Raw genomic sequence first — 16,161 nt, 5'->3', positions numbered from 1 at the left:
CACCCGGTGCACCATCAGTTTGTCAGTCATATTTTTATTGTTTGCAGTACAATATCACTCCCCACTCCTCAAAACCCCCGGACAATTCAAGAGCAAGTTAAATATAAATGTTCAGAAAAGCCAAGTTCTCAGAACTTCAAAATGTCAAGTTCCCCAAATCATTTAGGTTAAAAAGTCCCATGGCAGTTGACACTGTTTAAGAGTTTAGAAGTAGTTCATAACTATCTTGATGCAGCTAGTGCATATAAAGTGAGCCTTGTCTATGTCATCCAGCAGCTATTTAATTCCCAAAGCATCTGACCTCCTAAATTATTATGAAATGGACAGATCAATCACTCCATAGTTGATTACAGGAAGAGTAATGCAGAATATATTACACAATATCTTCAGTCTGGCCTGATCTGCCTACAGAAAGGTGGTCCCATCAGATATTTTGTGGGCATAGTTTGAAATATAAGCTGAGTAAATATATGCCCTAACAAGGGGTTAGGGGAGATAATTCCTGCAGATAAACAGTCCATTTATGGCCAGATTTAATTTTAATATTCCAAACTGAAGGCTAAGAATCTTTCATATAGTCAAAGCTCATTTTGGAAACTTCAGCAAAAATTACATCACAGATCCTATGGTCAGAAATGTCGAAAGATTACATTTGAAATGGAATAATTTGACAACAAATGATCACGATGCCTACAAAACACAGTTTTCCTAAATATTGCTAAATTAGCAAGATTTTTTAATGGAGAATAAGGAAATCAATGGCTACTAGTTATGATTGCTATAGTCTAGCTCCAGGACCAGAAACAGTATGTCTCTGAATACCAGTCACTCAAGCACAACATTAGAAGGCAATTACCAGATCAAGGGTTTCCCCCACAGTCACCAGTTTGACCACTGTAGGAAACAGAATGGTGAACTAGACAGGCTTTGGTCTGATCTGGCAGCATTTCTGAAATCTAGATCTCAATGTTGGACAAAAGACTAATCTTTCCACTACCCAGTAATCTTTGCACAGAACAGAGCACAATCAAAAATGCAATCCGACTTTCTTTTTTTAAACTTTTTATTTTAGAATACATTACATACACACATGCAACAAAAGAATGAGGAAATGGAAATATAAAGGGAGTGGAGTAAAGGACATCATTCATGCAATAATTCATGTCATCATTAACATGCAATAAATAATGAATTGAAGTCCACAATACAACTTGTCCCTCCTATTTCAGAAGCTGCATGTGTCACATTTTTCAAGCTCAGGACAGGTAAAAAAACCCCCAAAATTAAAAAAAACCCAACCTATTTTGTAGATAGTTCTTGTGGCTTAAAACAAGAGGAAAACTTTTACTCTATGACAGTAAACCGCTGTAGTCACTAACAGAAGCTGCCAAGGGTAGCTTGAAAAAGGAGTACAGAATGGCAAATAGATTCATTTCCCCCCATATCCTATGGTTTTGTCAAAGGAATGCCATGTGCATAACAATGTCAACATTAACATTGACATGGTATTCATTCATTCATTCACTCAATTTGCATCCCACCTTCCCCCCAGGTGGGAGAAAAGCCCAGAGCATCAGACACAGCAATGATAAAACATTAAAAACACAACAGGTAAAAACTGTTTAAACATTATAAAAAATGGTTACAGTGTATTTCTGACTTAGTAAAATGCCTTAGTAAAAGGAATATTTTTAAATTTCTCTTGAAAGTTAATCATGAGGGAGACTGATGCACCTTATTAGGGAGGATATTCCACAAATGAGGAGCCACCACTGAAAAGGTCCTTCGCAGCTCATCGTCAACCAGGCAGCCAGCTTATTTGAAGGCAGCTTTCCAGTTTTTGTAAATATAATGAGTTGGATCCAAAGATCCCTCAGTCAAAAGGAGGGAACCTTTGTATCCAATACGACGTATTTTTGGAATTGGTAATAAACACTGAAAGGAAGCACAGCTGGACTTCAACTTAAAACTTGCCAAGTCTGCACCAAATGAAAGTTTCATAAACATTTGAAAATAAATGAAAATTCTCCAATGAAGTTACCCACTCTCTAACAAAAGTAAGACTGCACACGGAGGCCAAAAGTCCTTTAGCAATGACAGACCTCCCAAGATAGCTCATTCAGAAGAGTATGAGACACTACAATCTCAAGGTTGTTGGTTAGAGCCCCACATTGGGCAAAAGATTCCCGCGTTGCAGTGGTTTGGACTAGATGACTCTCACAGTCCCTTCCAACTCTACAATTCTATGATTCCAAGACCTTCAAGCTTCAAACACAGTTCTTAAAAGGCTATCCTGTGGCTTACAGCAACTAAGTTCATCCTTCCTCAGCCTCCCTAGGGTGACCCTATATAGGGAAGCTCATTCAAATATCAATGGATGACATTTTACCCATGGATGCATTCCTCCAAACTCAAGAAAGTGGCGTATTACGTCACCAGCCTAAGCTTATGGGATAGAGCACGGAACAAATGTTACAGAGTGCTGGAATTAGGGGTGTTAAAGATGGACATAACTTTCTTTTTGTACGCTACAACAGCAGCTAGAATACTTATTGCGAAGTACTGGAAGACACAAGAACTACCCACACTGGAAGAATGGCAGATGAAGGTGATAGACTACATGGGCCTGGCAGAAATGACGAGCAGAATCCGAAACCAGGGAAGAGAAGCAGCGCAAGAAGAATGGAAAAAGTTCAAGGACTATTTAAAGAAATATTACAAAATTAACGAAAGTTAGAATGATGTTGGACTGGAAAGTAAATGGTTACTATTAGCAATGGTTAAGACAAGGAAAATAAGGAAGATTAGTTTAAATTTAATTTAAAATAAGGGAAGATTTGCTGAGTAATCGATAAGAATTTGGAATACAGAAAAGGGAGGCATGAGGAAGTCGGGGAAGAAAGGTATAAGAAATTAAGATATGAAATGGTACATATTTTATGTTTTGTTTTTGTTCTTTGTTTGTTTATGTATGTGTTATATGTTTGTGTTGTTATAAAAATCTTGAATAAAAAAATTATTATAAAAAAAACAGAGTGCTGGAATTAACCCTACCACCTGGGATTCAGATTTTATGTTGTAGTACATTTTCTGCATTGGCAGGAGGTTTGACTGGTTGACCTCTGAGATCCCCTTCAGCTCTATGAGTAGCACAGACAATGATTCACTTAAGGATTATGCAGTATTAGCTTTTTGCAAGTTTACAAGTAGGGTACACTATCAATTTGAGGTCCAAGAATTTTCAAATGATGACGAATTATTCTTTGAAAATGCAAATCACACAATGCATTTTGGAAATGAGTGTCAGGTCTGTCGAAGTCTGCTATTCTAACTGCAGAAACAGCAACTTGAATGTCTAGGCAACTGATAAAGCAATCACTACCTTACTCACCTCTGATTGCTGGTACTTCTTGTTCTGTGGTTTGATGACAAAACATGAGAACAAAACAAGAGTCCTATGCTTTCAAACAGACTTCCAACTAAATGAATGTGACAGACAAGAGATACTGAAAGAAAAACCAGTCAGGGAAGTTGGAGGTAAGTATTTAAATTCCACTTTAAATATTTGGAAGTTTTGTAAGAACCCAAAGAATGCCAACTTTTATTTTAAAATATTTCTATTCATCATGCTACATTTTCACATGGTAAAAAGTAACACAGGATCATCTAATAAAGGACAGCTCTAAGACCACTTTGCACCTGTTGGATCTGTGTGGCAATGTAGGCAGCTCAGAACATTAAAAAGTCCACTTCTTCTGTTATCCACAACTGAAATGCCCTTTTGCTGCATATTTATGCTACATAAAATGTCCCTACAGCTGTGACTTGGGGCAGCCTGGGACTGTTTTCCACTATGAGAAAATAACCATTATCAGAAGAAACCTTAAAAAACCTGACCCCAAGAAGCATTTCTCAAATGCAGCCACTTTTATAAAGAGAGCATGTTGAATCTAGAGCAGCCTAAAATGAATACACAGGATAGGGCAAACAGGTGAGCATTTAGAGTATTCTGTAGCATTGGTGATTAGCAAGGACAAGTATTTTAGAAAAGGCATTTTTCATTCTCTTGCAAAGATTTTAGGAAATATATCAGTACAAGAAGGGAAGACTGTCAAGCATCTAACTACTTAAGTACTCTTGCCAAAGTGTACATTAGAGTATAGCTTGAAGTCCTGCCAAAGGCACAGTGCAATTCCATTCATGTGCTTTTGTCTTCCACATACAGGAAGCTACATCTGTCAAAGGATGTCAAGGAAGACTGTTTCCCCTCATCTGTCCAAATAATCAGTGTAAGCATTTCTTTGTTTCGAAAACAGAAATGAAAGCCTCAGTTTTCCTGCCCATTATTCCAAAAATATCAGCTATCAACCAGCCACACAAAGAAAAACAAGTCGTCTTGGCCTAATATGGGCTAAACGACTAAATTATAAAAGACTAAAAATAAGCTTCTTAAAGCATAAGCTTTATTTGTACAGTAGTCTCATGCAGAGATGAATACAAATGCTAAATTAAACAAAGGAAACTGTATTAAACATTGCGTCTGAAAAACTAAGTCTGAAAAGCTAAATGACAACCCTGTTACCACTGGCTTGCCCTCATGCCTATGAACCACGAGTCAGGCTCTTGGATATATTTAGATTTGCCTGCATTGTGTGCGTAAGTCTACTTCCCAGTCCCAGTCCAGTAAACAAGATGAAAGAGATGGAGTAGCATTCACAGGTCCTATCCACTAACGTCAGCCGTCAACTTTTACAATATTGTGACCTGAAGTAAGGTGAATTTAGTATGACCTTAGAGGCAGAATGTTGCAAATCATAGACGCTTCAGGGTTGGTAAAGTCAACTTCAGGGTTTTGTATTTGTTTTTAATGGAAATGAGGAATGATAAAAGTTTTATGTATAGCAGAACCAAGCTAGCAGCTGGCTAGGCTAAATTCAGCTTGCTAAGAGGTGTTTTCCCCACAGATGCAAGTTCACTGGAAAACGAGGAACATGGAGGAATGAGACCTGCGGCAATGGGACTTGGGAGCAGGAATCATCTGGCAAAACTAGGTGTTAACCAGAACTCTTAACTTCTAAATTTACAAACTGTGGCGCACGCCCCATGGATGCATGTGTTTGGGACAAGACAAAGTGTGTTCAAGGTTTCTGAGAAGAAGCGGATCTCTTTAGTCAAGGTTAGGCATTGTTGTCTCTAAGGGAGACAGACCTGGCATAAAATACAGATGGGGTTAGGGTGATGAAGTTTCAAGGAGAGGATCATACCTTAACTTTTTCTCCAACTCCTAGCAACTGAGGCTTGACATTGCAGCTATCACTTACTCCAGGCATAGGCAAACTCTGCCCTCCAGATGTTTTGAGACTACAATTCCCATCATCCCTGACCACTGGTCCTGTTAGCTAGGGATGATGGGAGTTGTAGTCCCAAAAACATCTGGAGGGCCATCTTTGCCTATGCCTGACTTAGTCAGTGCTTTGGAAACATTTTCTGACATATATACAAGTGTGCCTGAAACTATGTGCAAGGATTGCTATATCATATATCTAGCAGCTAACTAGCGCTGAGCTATGGGGTCCAGAAAGGGCTGCTGGTTAGACGGCTTTGTATTCAAAATGTCTGATAAACAGAGCTTCAGCTACAATATCCCAAATTGAAAATTTGCAGAAATTGTAGATGGAACATCCCTTACCAGCTTTTTGGATGTTAAGATCTGCAAAGGGCCTCTATCTACTTTCAGAAGTGCAGGGAATGGCAGCCCAGACAAAGGCTTTCTCCACTGAAGCTAACTTGTGGAACTCCCTCTCCAAATAGGTGCACATAGCAGCCTCATTGTACCACCTCTGTCGCATGTTGAAGATGCACCTCTTAACACTAGCCTTTCTTTGACAGCACAGGTCCCAATTTGGCCTGTGAGGCAATTTCCCTCAAACTCACCCACCCACCTGCCCCACAAGTAGTGTGGGGAATCAGTTGACGAATGGCGACTTCAACCCTGCTAGATTGGCTGTGTGACTGAGTTTCTTGAGCCCTGCAGAAAGCAGCTTTGCTAGCCCTATGCTCAGTGTTTTGCCAAGCATGAGGTAGGCCCTGTCTAATCTTTAAAATTCATTTTATGGGCAAGATGTTCAAGGGCATTCTGGCAGCTTGATCCAGTATTCCTGGAGGAAACCATTTATCTTGATCCTTTTTCAATCTGATTTCCACCCTGGTTTATAGACGGAAATTGCCTTGGTATCCTAGTGGATAACCTGCACTAGGTTAACCTGCACAACCTGTCGGTTGACCTGTATCTCTAATCAACATTCAATACCACCAGCCACAGTATTAGTGTGAGTCAACTATGCAGTGTGACTTTATTCCTGGAGGGCAGACTCTAGAAAGCAGAGCTGGAGGACTGCTACTGGACTATGGGTCCATCTTATCCTCAGTGCTTTCTACATCTAGATCTGGGGTGAAGGACTTCTGGACCTACAAATACTGCTGGACTCCAACTCACTTCAGGTCCCCCCAGCATAACTAATGTTTGGAGATGATGTGAGTTATAGTCCAGCAGCAAATGGAGGACCAAAAGAGAGCCACCCCTGATCTATGTAAACATATGGAGCTTGGGTGATCATCAATATTGCTTTCGCTTTTTCATTCAGGTTGTAGGAAGTCAATGGAAAGTCTCAATCAGTACTCATTATGGTGCATCAAGGTGCATACATTAAAACATAACCCAGAAGACAAAAGTACTGCTGGACAGCGAATCAATCTATCCAGAGACAGGTGTACATTTTGTGATGACTCCCTTTTGTTGTTGTTTAGTCGTGTCCAACTCTTTGTGACCCGTTAGTGCTGATCACTTTGAAAGGAAAAAGATCTGATAATTACAAACACTGAAACACAGTGCAGTTTGCAAAGTGGAAGTGTTTTACTACAGGTGTGAGGCGACTGCCCCCACCCCACTCCCACAGAAATAAAATAAAAAAATAAAAATACCTGCTGCAAGATTTCAATGTAGACATGTGAGCTGAAACCCAAATATAGATTCTATTTTTGGACAGTTTGCATTTAGTGATGCATGCAACTTACGTATATTATTTTAAAGAACACTTTATATAGCTTGAAAGGGGAAGTAAAGAGTGGAAGAAATTAAATCTAGTTCCAAGGTAATGATGACAGTGCTGGAGAATGACTAAAGTATAAGCCCACCCATTTTGTTAAAAGCTTGCATTTTACTAGGAATCGTCCCTTGTAGACCACTTTTCACCATACTGGTTCCCATGTACTTCAACAGGGAACAGGAAAAAAATGTGAGTATTTGCAGCAAAACTGCCCTCCGCACCAACACTAAATGATCTGATTCACCTTCAAATTATCAAGATATTCCAGGTGGAGCAATGTGTCTCGGTGCGCCAAGTGCACAGAAACTCACCGCATCCTAACCCCATGTCCTGCAGTGGGAAGACTCCATGAGTGCACAAAGGTCCATGTCGAAGAAGTTCACTTTAATCCAGAAAAAGGCTTGGAGGACTCACACACCTCAAGGCTCCCTTCTTAGGGCAGAACCGCACTACCTGGTGTGAAATGCAAGTGCCTCTTGTAGCTTACCAATTGTTTGTGGTTGTCGTGTGTTGGCTTAAGCCTTCCTTGTTTACTGACCTCCCTGTGCATATTTTGTAGATACAAGCGGCACTTTTTGCTCATGCACAGTATACACAAATGATGCCCTGTGGTTGTGTGTTTAGGAATAAAATGTACATAAAATGCAGAGGTAATGGTGGAGATTTGAACCCAAGTTCTAATTAAATAATCTATGGCCATTTAAACTGTGTGTTGGGGTGGTGCTATTGTTTTTGTTCGTTACTATGTTATGTATTTTTGTGTATTTATATTGTAAATCACCCTGAGGTCCTCGGACGGCCACAATCATGAATTTACGTAACTAAATGTTTATGTATAGATTTAAAAATCTGAGCATACAGTGCACTGACCTGGCAATGGCCACTATAACTATTATATGATACAGCTTACAGATCTATCACCCTCCATCTTCATGCAACCCTGTATTGTCCAATTAAAAAGTAGGTAAGTATAACTTCAGTCATTGCCATCTCTGGCAATGACTGTTCTGTTTTAAACCTGGCCGGGGGGGGGGGGGAGAACAACTTTAATTTGAAAATTAGTGTTATAAATAGAGAAGAGAGCATCAGAAATGCTGCGGGAAAAACAAGTATGTGAAAATTATTTTGCCTGGTTTTAATTTTTTCTATGGGATTTTAGGCTGCTCTTATGTCTTTCGTTTTTGTTAGTGGTGTTTTAAACATTCAGTATCCTCCTGTTTTAATTTATCTCACAGCTGTATGGCAACCATAGAATTGTAGAGTTTGAAGGGACCATCAAAGCCAACTACCTGCATTGCAGGAATATGCAGCTGTTCCGTATGGGGATCGAACCTATAACCTTGGCATTATCAGCACCATGCTCTAACAACTGAGCTATCCAGTGGTGCCAGCAAATTCTAAATTGTGCACAGCCCTGGCCCCCGGCCTCTTAAGTGAGATGGGCGCACAACCCTAGAGTCGGACACGACTGGCCCGTATGGGCAGGGGTACCTTTACCTTTTTTAAAAAAAATTGTGTACTTGATTATGTTAGCTGCCTGGAAACCTCAATGAAGGGTGGGATATAATTACTCAAATAAAAATCCGCAAACCTCCCATATTATCACTTCTTCTGTTGTGATTATTAGACTTCTCTTATCATAAAGGAAGCAACTGGCTACAGAATTTAAAATACAATACAACACAACACTGAACTTATGATCCAATCTTTACTGGTCACAAAAAAACCCTCACTCATGTGATATGGAAAAATATAAACGAGATAGAAAAGGTTTCCTACCACTACAGTCTAAGGGACTTTCCAAGTTATTCTTTTTGTGCTGAGTGAACCTGAATGGCCAAATCCCAATCCTCTGCAGCTTACTTAGAAGCATTCAGTGGAACTTCCATTGTAACTTACTTCATTTCCATGTATCCAGCCAACATACACGCCAGGGAAAATTGTGTCTCTCCCCCCCACCCCGAAACCAAAGCAAAATGCTCAAATGTTGACATCAAAGGTACTGTACCTAGTTACTCTTGATTAGAGTTTGCCGTGGTCATCTAATGGGCACTGCCCATGACACAACTGGCAGTAAGTGACGCAAGCCATTTTTGCCGCATTTGGACATAGCGCTAACCCAGCCTTCCCAAGTCTGGTGCCCTTCCGATGTTTCGGACTGTAATTCCTATCAACACCAGCCAGTATGGCCAATGGTTGATGGGGTGGTAACATCTCCCCAGCAACATCTGGAGGTTACCAAGTCTAGAAAGCACTGCGCTAAGTCTTAGTTAGGTCCAGCGTCGAGGGCCTTCTGGTGGTTCCCTCACTGCGAGAAGTGAGGTTACAGGGAACCAGGAAGAGGGCCTTCTCGGTAGTGGCGTCTGCCCTGTGGAACACTCTCCCAGCAGATGTCAAGGCAATAAAGAACTATTTTACTTTTAAAAGACAACTGAAGGCGGCCCTGTTTAGGAATGTTTTTAATGTCTGATGCTGTATTGTTTTTAATATTTGGTTGGAAGCTGCCCAGTGTGGCTGGCGAAACCCAGCCAGATGGGCAGGGTACAAATTAATAATAATAATAATAATAATAATAATAATAATTTTTAACCGTGGTTTGTTGAACAAGCCAGCATCAAACACAGAGCTATTCAAATAACCCAGTTTGTTGCCCCAGCTTCCTCTGTGAATATCCAACAACTGCGCCTAACCTTTTGTGTTGCCTAAAAAGGCATCACTCCATGCCCAGTTCACTGGCCAGCTGTAGAATTGGTGCAGGGAACACAAACCCTCTCCTTCTGGGAAATCTCCCGCAGCTCTTGGCAAACCCTGAAGAAGAAACCCTCCTAAAGCATTCCTCCCTTCTATCATTCCTATCATGACAGTCCTCTTTGTAATGGATAAGTACTGACAATGTATAGATTTATAAACTGTATCAAATGCTCTATCAGTTACCACTGGGATTTCTTTTAATTAAATGGAGTGTAGAGTACATGTAATATAGCAGCCATCTCTCTGTGAAAGCTAGCCTATGTACTGAGCAACGGAGCAAGCTGGAAGGGAAATAACAGGCAAAGTTTATGTGCTGAACCATTTTGGCCACAATTTTTTGTTGTTATTGTTGTTAAGAACTTCAGCTGAGTTGAATTCGGTAATGGCTGTAAATATTAAAACAGAAAAGTGCACGTGAGTGCTGAAAACTGTTAACTTGTTGTAAAGAAAACAGTAATGAAATACACTTACCAGCCCACTTAAAGCTACAATCCAGATGTAAGACCCAGAAGTTAAAAGCTACAAGACAAAAACGCACAGTTTAAAAACGCAACTTTTATTACACAATGCTTTGGTTGACTATTGCTATCAATAAATAATGTAGCAGATATCACAGTAAATCTGTGTGAGTAGGAAAGTGATTGAAACCAAAGGGGATAGAACAAGAAACAAAGCTAGACCACAAGCAATGAAAACACCTTGGTGGAAACAATTGGCCAATTAAATCTTTTGGACTATGGTGTTTCAGTAATGGTGCCTGGTTGGTGGTGGTGGGTGAGGGGTTGAGTCCAATTGCATATATAAAAAGGAGAGGGAGAATACAGTTGAAAAACCATGCACCAATCTGCTGACGATAGTTGTCTGCAAAGTGCAACTGGATCTGACCCTTTTTTCTTCAGAATTTACTTCTACAGGCAAAGATGAACTTAATGACTTTTCTTCATTAGACTCCCCATCTCTACTATTTAAAAACAATGGGTAAAATACTTTAAACGGAGAGAAGGGTTGGAAAGGAGATATGAAGTTACAGAAAGATGAGACACAAGAAGATGCTGAAGCCAGAGAAAGAAGTATTTAAAAGGAAACGGTTGTGCAGGAGAAGCAGAAATGAGTAATAACCTGACAGCATATTCATTCCCCCTCTTCTGCAAAATGTTAATAAAAAAAACCAACCCCAAAATGAACATGGAACAGATGAATAAAAAACAGGTAATTTCCGCTGGCAGTTGTATTTATTTTATAAATTATGCTATTGTTATGTGCAGCTCTTCAATCTTTTTAGAACTTTCAGTGTGTAACTCTTTCTGGATCAATAATTTTTTTTAATAAGTCTTGCCACTGAATTCTGACAAACTGCTTCAATGTGTGCCATATGTTGGACAGGCATTTAGTCGGCACGAGAAAAGCACATTCAAATGACAAAACCACATAATCGAGCAAAATCTCTGTTGCACATGGTGAAGTTTTTAACCGCACACCTACCAGTTTGTCATGATAAGAAAGGAAAGCACACCAAGAATAACTGAAGCTGAGATAAACATCTAGACTAGATGCTAGCAGTTATCGCCTTACTTGTAAGATTAAAATGATCAAAATAACAGACTTTGCAGAGCATGTACTTTATTTTCCTCTGTTATTAGGAATAACGAATGGCTGTCAGCAGAGCCAGGTTTGAGGCTATACTCAAGGGATGCATTTCCACTTTAAGATTCCAAACATCAGCATCTGAGCTGAAGTTATTATTATATTAAGCAGAATGCACTGCTCTGTTAACTATTCAGAAGACAGAGACTTTGCATCATATACCAGGCCTAGCCGACCTAGGTCCCTAGGACTCCCAGTTCAAGGCCCAGGGGCTCCAGTAGCCTCCTGTTTTCTTAACTTGCTTAAAATACTCATTTTTAAACTCCAAGGAGAACCATCTCACCCTACCTAATCAATGAAATTTTTGTCAATGGGAAATACAAGACATGCAGAAAGTGGGCTGTTATCCACTAACAGCTATGGAAAAAGGAGGAACTATGGACACTCACTGAATTCCATTTTCCACAAGGTGTCTGGATTACTGTCACTAACATTTGCAAAATTAGCAAGCACTTCAGGTTCATCATGCAACTCCATGCACTGCAGCATTAATTGAAAAGTTCCCAATTCAAACAATTCTATTGTGTCTTCGGACTAAATATTTGGAAACAGAGTATATAATACGGGGGAGTTCTGGAAAACACTGCAAGGAAATGAAAGTTGCTGCACTGCTAAGTAAATGAAAAGCAAGCAAATCAATACATACTGTACCTGCAAACCCAATATATAGACCAGTGTCTTGTTTGTGATGGAAAACTGGCCTAGAATTTGTGTCACTTGCACTCTTGGAATGGAGCAATAAAATGGTACAAAAAGAGCAAATACAGGGCCCAAGCTGTTGAGACAAAATACAGTACAAAAATGGGGGGTCAATAGAATTTGTACAAAAAGGCTTCAGCCTCTCTCCCTTGACTGATTTTGAAGTCAAAACATGTCTCTCAATCGATTAAAAGTGTTAAATGCTGTGCCTATCTTATTTAGAGCAAAAATTCTACGAATGACCAGAGGTTTTCCCCTCCCCAGATTAGAATATGATGACAACAACCCAAAAGGCTGAGAGAAAGACCCTTGTCTGCTTCCCATCTACACAACCCTGTAGTTCATCATTAAAACTGCTATTGCTGGATGAAGAATGATGAACCAAGCCCACTCTCATCTTAGCACCTATCTAGCACGTCAGAGGTGAGGAATTTCACCTGCCTCTTTTCTGCATGATCCATTTTTCTTCATCATACTTGGTTATTTTGAAGAACAACCAAGAGACAGAAAGTAGGAACTGGCTTTCACAAAAAGACTTGCTTAGAAAACTGTGCTCTATAAAAGCAGTAGGGATATATTTCAGTATAACGATGGTAGCATATCTTGAGTAGCTACTTTTACTTAAAGAGCAAACAGCAAAAGAGCATAATACACATAATATTTCCGGGGGGTGGGGAGGGTGCAGTTTATCAAATTCAAGTAGAAGAAAAGCAAGAAAACAGGAATCTCAAAACTCTGATTCACAGCCCTCTTCAAAACACATCACCACCTATTTAGTGTCTCTGTGAATAATAACATGAAACCATGTGCTTAGAGGTGCAAGACCAAAACACAGAAGTTTTTTATTGCAGCAAGGTCACACCCAGTTATTTTTTTCCGTAGCATTTCTCTGGCTCTCCCACTTTGTTGCACATACACAAGTTACTTTGAGCTACTTTGAGTTATTTTGTTCTCTCTCAAGCACATTCTCCCACAATGACCAAATGTTCTCTTGCCTCATACATTCTCTTAGCATCATTTCCCTCAAAGGATAGAGAGCAATACTGAGGAGGAAACTGCAGCTGGGTGAGCAAGGAGCCAAATGTCATTGCTTCTTGTGCTGCTTTTCACAAACCTGGCGACATGCATTTTCTCCTCTGCTGTGCTGCCTCACTGATTTTATCTTTAGTGGCTGGCCATGCTTGGGAGCAATGGCTCTGTGAGAACAGTGCTACTGCCATACTGGTTTTGCGGGAAACCCCTTTGAGACAGGCAGCCATGCTTGGGTACGTTCCTTTGCTGATGGGGCTTGAGGCCAAGACTGTGGTGCAACGCATAAAAGAATATGATCCAGGAAACTGCAGAGCTCATGAACATTTTGTGTGGTCTTAGGCAAGTCACTATTTACAGAAGTATTACTAGCTTTCTAAATGTAAACAAACAAAGAAACCATTAAATAGAACACCAACATTTCCTCAAAAGCCAGTAAAGGATGGCTTGAGACATCCCTCATCTTGGCTTCCTCCTTCAGTTACAACAAGAACCCTCAGAGAGCTGCTACCTCATTTGAAAGAGGTAGCCAGTGGTCTTCTAAAGTCAGCATCAAGTCTCAGGAACTAAAGCCCCCAACAGATGTGCATTACTGGTAATCTGTTTTGCTATAAATCAACAGAGCATTGGCCTGGGGAGGCATAAGATCCTCACATCAGAAAATTGTTGGGGAGCTATATTTCTAAGGGCATTAAAAAAAAATAACATTCTGACACGCGTAATGCAAGTCAATGTGACGCCCTTGCATGTAAACAGGTTTTTGATATGGAAAATACCAGTATAAACTGAAAATGCAGTCCTATCTAATATGTTTGAAAAAGATAAGAGAGCCCAGTATGTATTCTGTCTGTAACATGGCAACAACTAATCGCAACCAAGGTTCTGGTAGTGCAGGGGTTCTCGTATGGCAGACAAGAAATCAAATGCCAGCTGTATTTCCCCCCTATAATTCCATCTGTATAAAGTCATATGTGGACAGGTCTCTGATAACCAAGATGCACAGGCAAAAAATTCTCCAGAAGCATCCTAACCATGTAGTTCCTTATTCTTTGTGCTTTTAAGGTTTTGCAACTCTCTATCACAATGCCCATTTCTTGTTAAGTAATATGTTTACTTACAGAAGAGGTTTCACGAGACTGAAAAAACCTAGTCAAAGTGCTTGATACTGTCTATAACAAAAGTTCAGCCTTGTCTCCACGTGCACCAAAATAAGACTATAAGGTTCTGCTGGATCAGATTAATGGTCTATCTCACCTAGCATCCTGTTTTACAGTGGCAGCTTCAAGCATTTGGGAAGCCTACAAGCAAGCATGAAGGCAACAACTCCTTCCTGTTGTTTGCCCCTTCCCTCAGTCATTAGTATTAACAGCTACATTACCTCTGAACAAAGAGCCTATATTTACAAGTCATGGTGAATAACCACTGATAGATCTATTATCCCACAAAGCATCTAATGGCAGCAAATTCCTGAGGTTATTTATGCACTGTGTGAATAAGCACTTTCTTTGGTCTGTCCTGGTCTTACCATGAAAAGCTGAGTTCTAGTACAATTTTCTAGTGCTGAGTTCAACATAGAAGAATCTCTCTCTATCCCCTTTCTCCATACTATAAATCTCTATAAACCTCTGTCATGGGTGTAGGAAGGGGGGGGGCGGTTTGCCCCAGGTGTCATCCCGGGGTGTGTGTGTGACAAAATCCCGGCTGGGCATGAGCTCTGAAATGTCAGGACTTTGCAGATAACTTGTGACTCTTTGCGGCATTGACAGTACCCCAGCCTAAATATACGTATGACTTTTCCAGAGGGTTAATGATGGCTGAATCTTAAGCCACTGTACATTGCATTTACCATCTCTGTGCAATGGAAGGGACATTGCTGGACAGTAATAGTAATATCTGAAAGTACCTGCAATGAAATATAAAGAGTTTGTCTGCACCAACTAATTTCATGCCCTTTGTATTTGCAGACACTTAAGTAGCTTGTCCCATTACCCACACATCTCATGATCCTTGATAGCTGGCACTTCTACTTACAGTGTCTCAGCAGGAAAGTTAGTAACTCACCAGATACTAACTGCAGAAAGTTTGGTGCCTGGTTTCTCTTGCTTAAAAGGACAGAATTCTGTATTATCCTTTAGCATGAGCCACCAAGAACATTGCAAAAGGTGGAGAAGAGCTTGTGTGGTGTAGTAATAAAGAGGGTGGGGTGACAAAATCCCGGCTGGGCGTGAGCGTGGCTGCACCGATCGCACCCCCTGGCCAGGCGTGATTGCCACCGTACCAGATCGCACCCCCCCGGGCGTGATCACCCCGCCCCCTGGGCGGATCGCCCCACCCCCGGGTGCACGGCACCACTCTGGGTGCCCCAAGCGGCTAGCTCCGCCACTGGTCACAGGCAGAGGCATACCTAGACTCCCTTGTGCCCTTCGCAAGGAGCCCCTTGCCCCAACCCTTGTATTCTTCTGCTGAGGTGCTCAGAAGAGTCTGCATGCCTTGCACAGCCACAATGATCAGTGGAGGAGCATTCGACCGAGTAAACAGATGGGCCGAGGCCAACCTGGGTACGTCCCTGGTCACAGGGATGGATAATCTTTTTTCAGCCCAAGGGCCACCCCGTTTCATGGCCAATGTGCCAGCAACCACAGGCCAGTGATGGGAGAGTAAGAGGCAAAGGAGGGCATAGCAATGGATGCAATTCTTCCCTTTGTACAGTAGGCTACATTCCGGTCATAGAAAAATCAGAGGTCTCTACATCATTCAATCTGCCATCCACACAAACAAGCGACGTTGCCACAAGACACATGCCAGCCAGGCAAAAACAGTCAAGTGCAGAGCTAAAGTCAGTAAGAGACACTGTTTAGGGGTAGAGTACCAGGGACTAGTAAGTGAGATCTGGAGGGCAACATTTTGCTCCTGGGCCTGATGTTTCTAACCC

General features: G+C 40.9%; 1 protein-coding gene across 1 annotated transcript in view; it reads right to left on the bottom strand.

Annotated features, from left to right (window-relative positions):
• Positions 1-16,161, bottom strand: part of UBAC2 (UBA domain containing 2) — a 78,999-nt gene that overhangs the window by 18,319 nt on the left and 44,519 nt on the right. The window contains exons 5-6 of the mRNA XM_083610972.1: positions 12,153-12,276; positions 10,329-10,376 (exon numbers count right to left, since the gene is read on the bottom strand). Coding sequence (XP_083467098.1) covers positions 10,329-10,376; positions 12,153-12,276 — 172 coding nt within the window. The remainder of the gene's footprint in view (positions 1-10,328; positions 10,377-12,152; positions 12,277-16,161) is intronic.

Source organism: Podarcis filfolensis (assembly GCF_964270895.1).
Source record: "Podarcis filfolensis genome assembly, chromosome: 4".
Classification (NCBI taxonomy): domain Eukaryota; kingdom Metazoa; phylum Chordata; class Lepidosauria; order Squamata; family Lacertidae; genus Podarcis; species Podarcis filfolensis.
The sequence above is the reverse complement of the archived record's forward strand: the minus strand, read 5'-3'. Positions and strand labels throughout refer to the sequence as shown.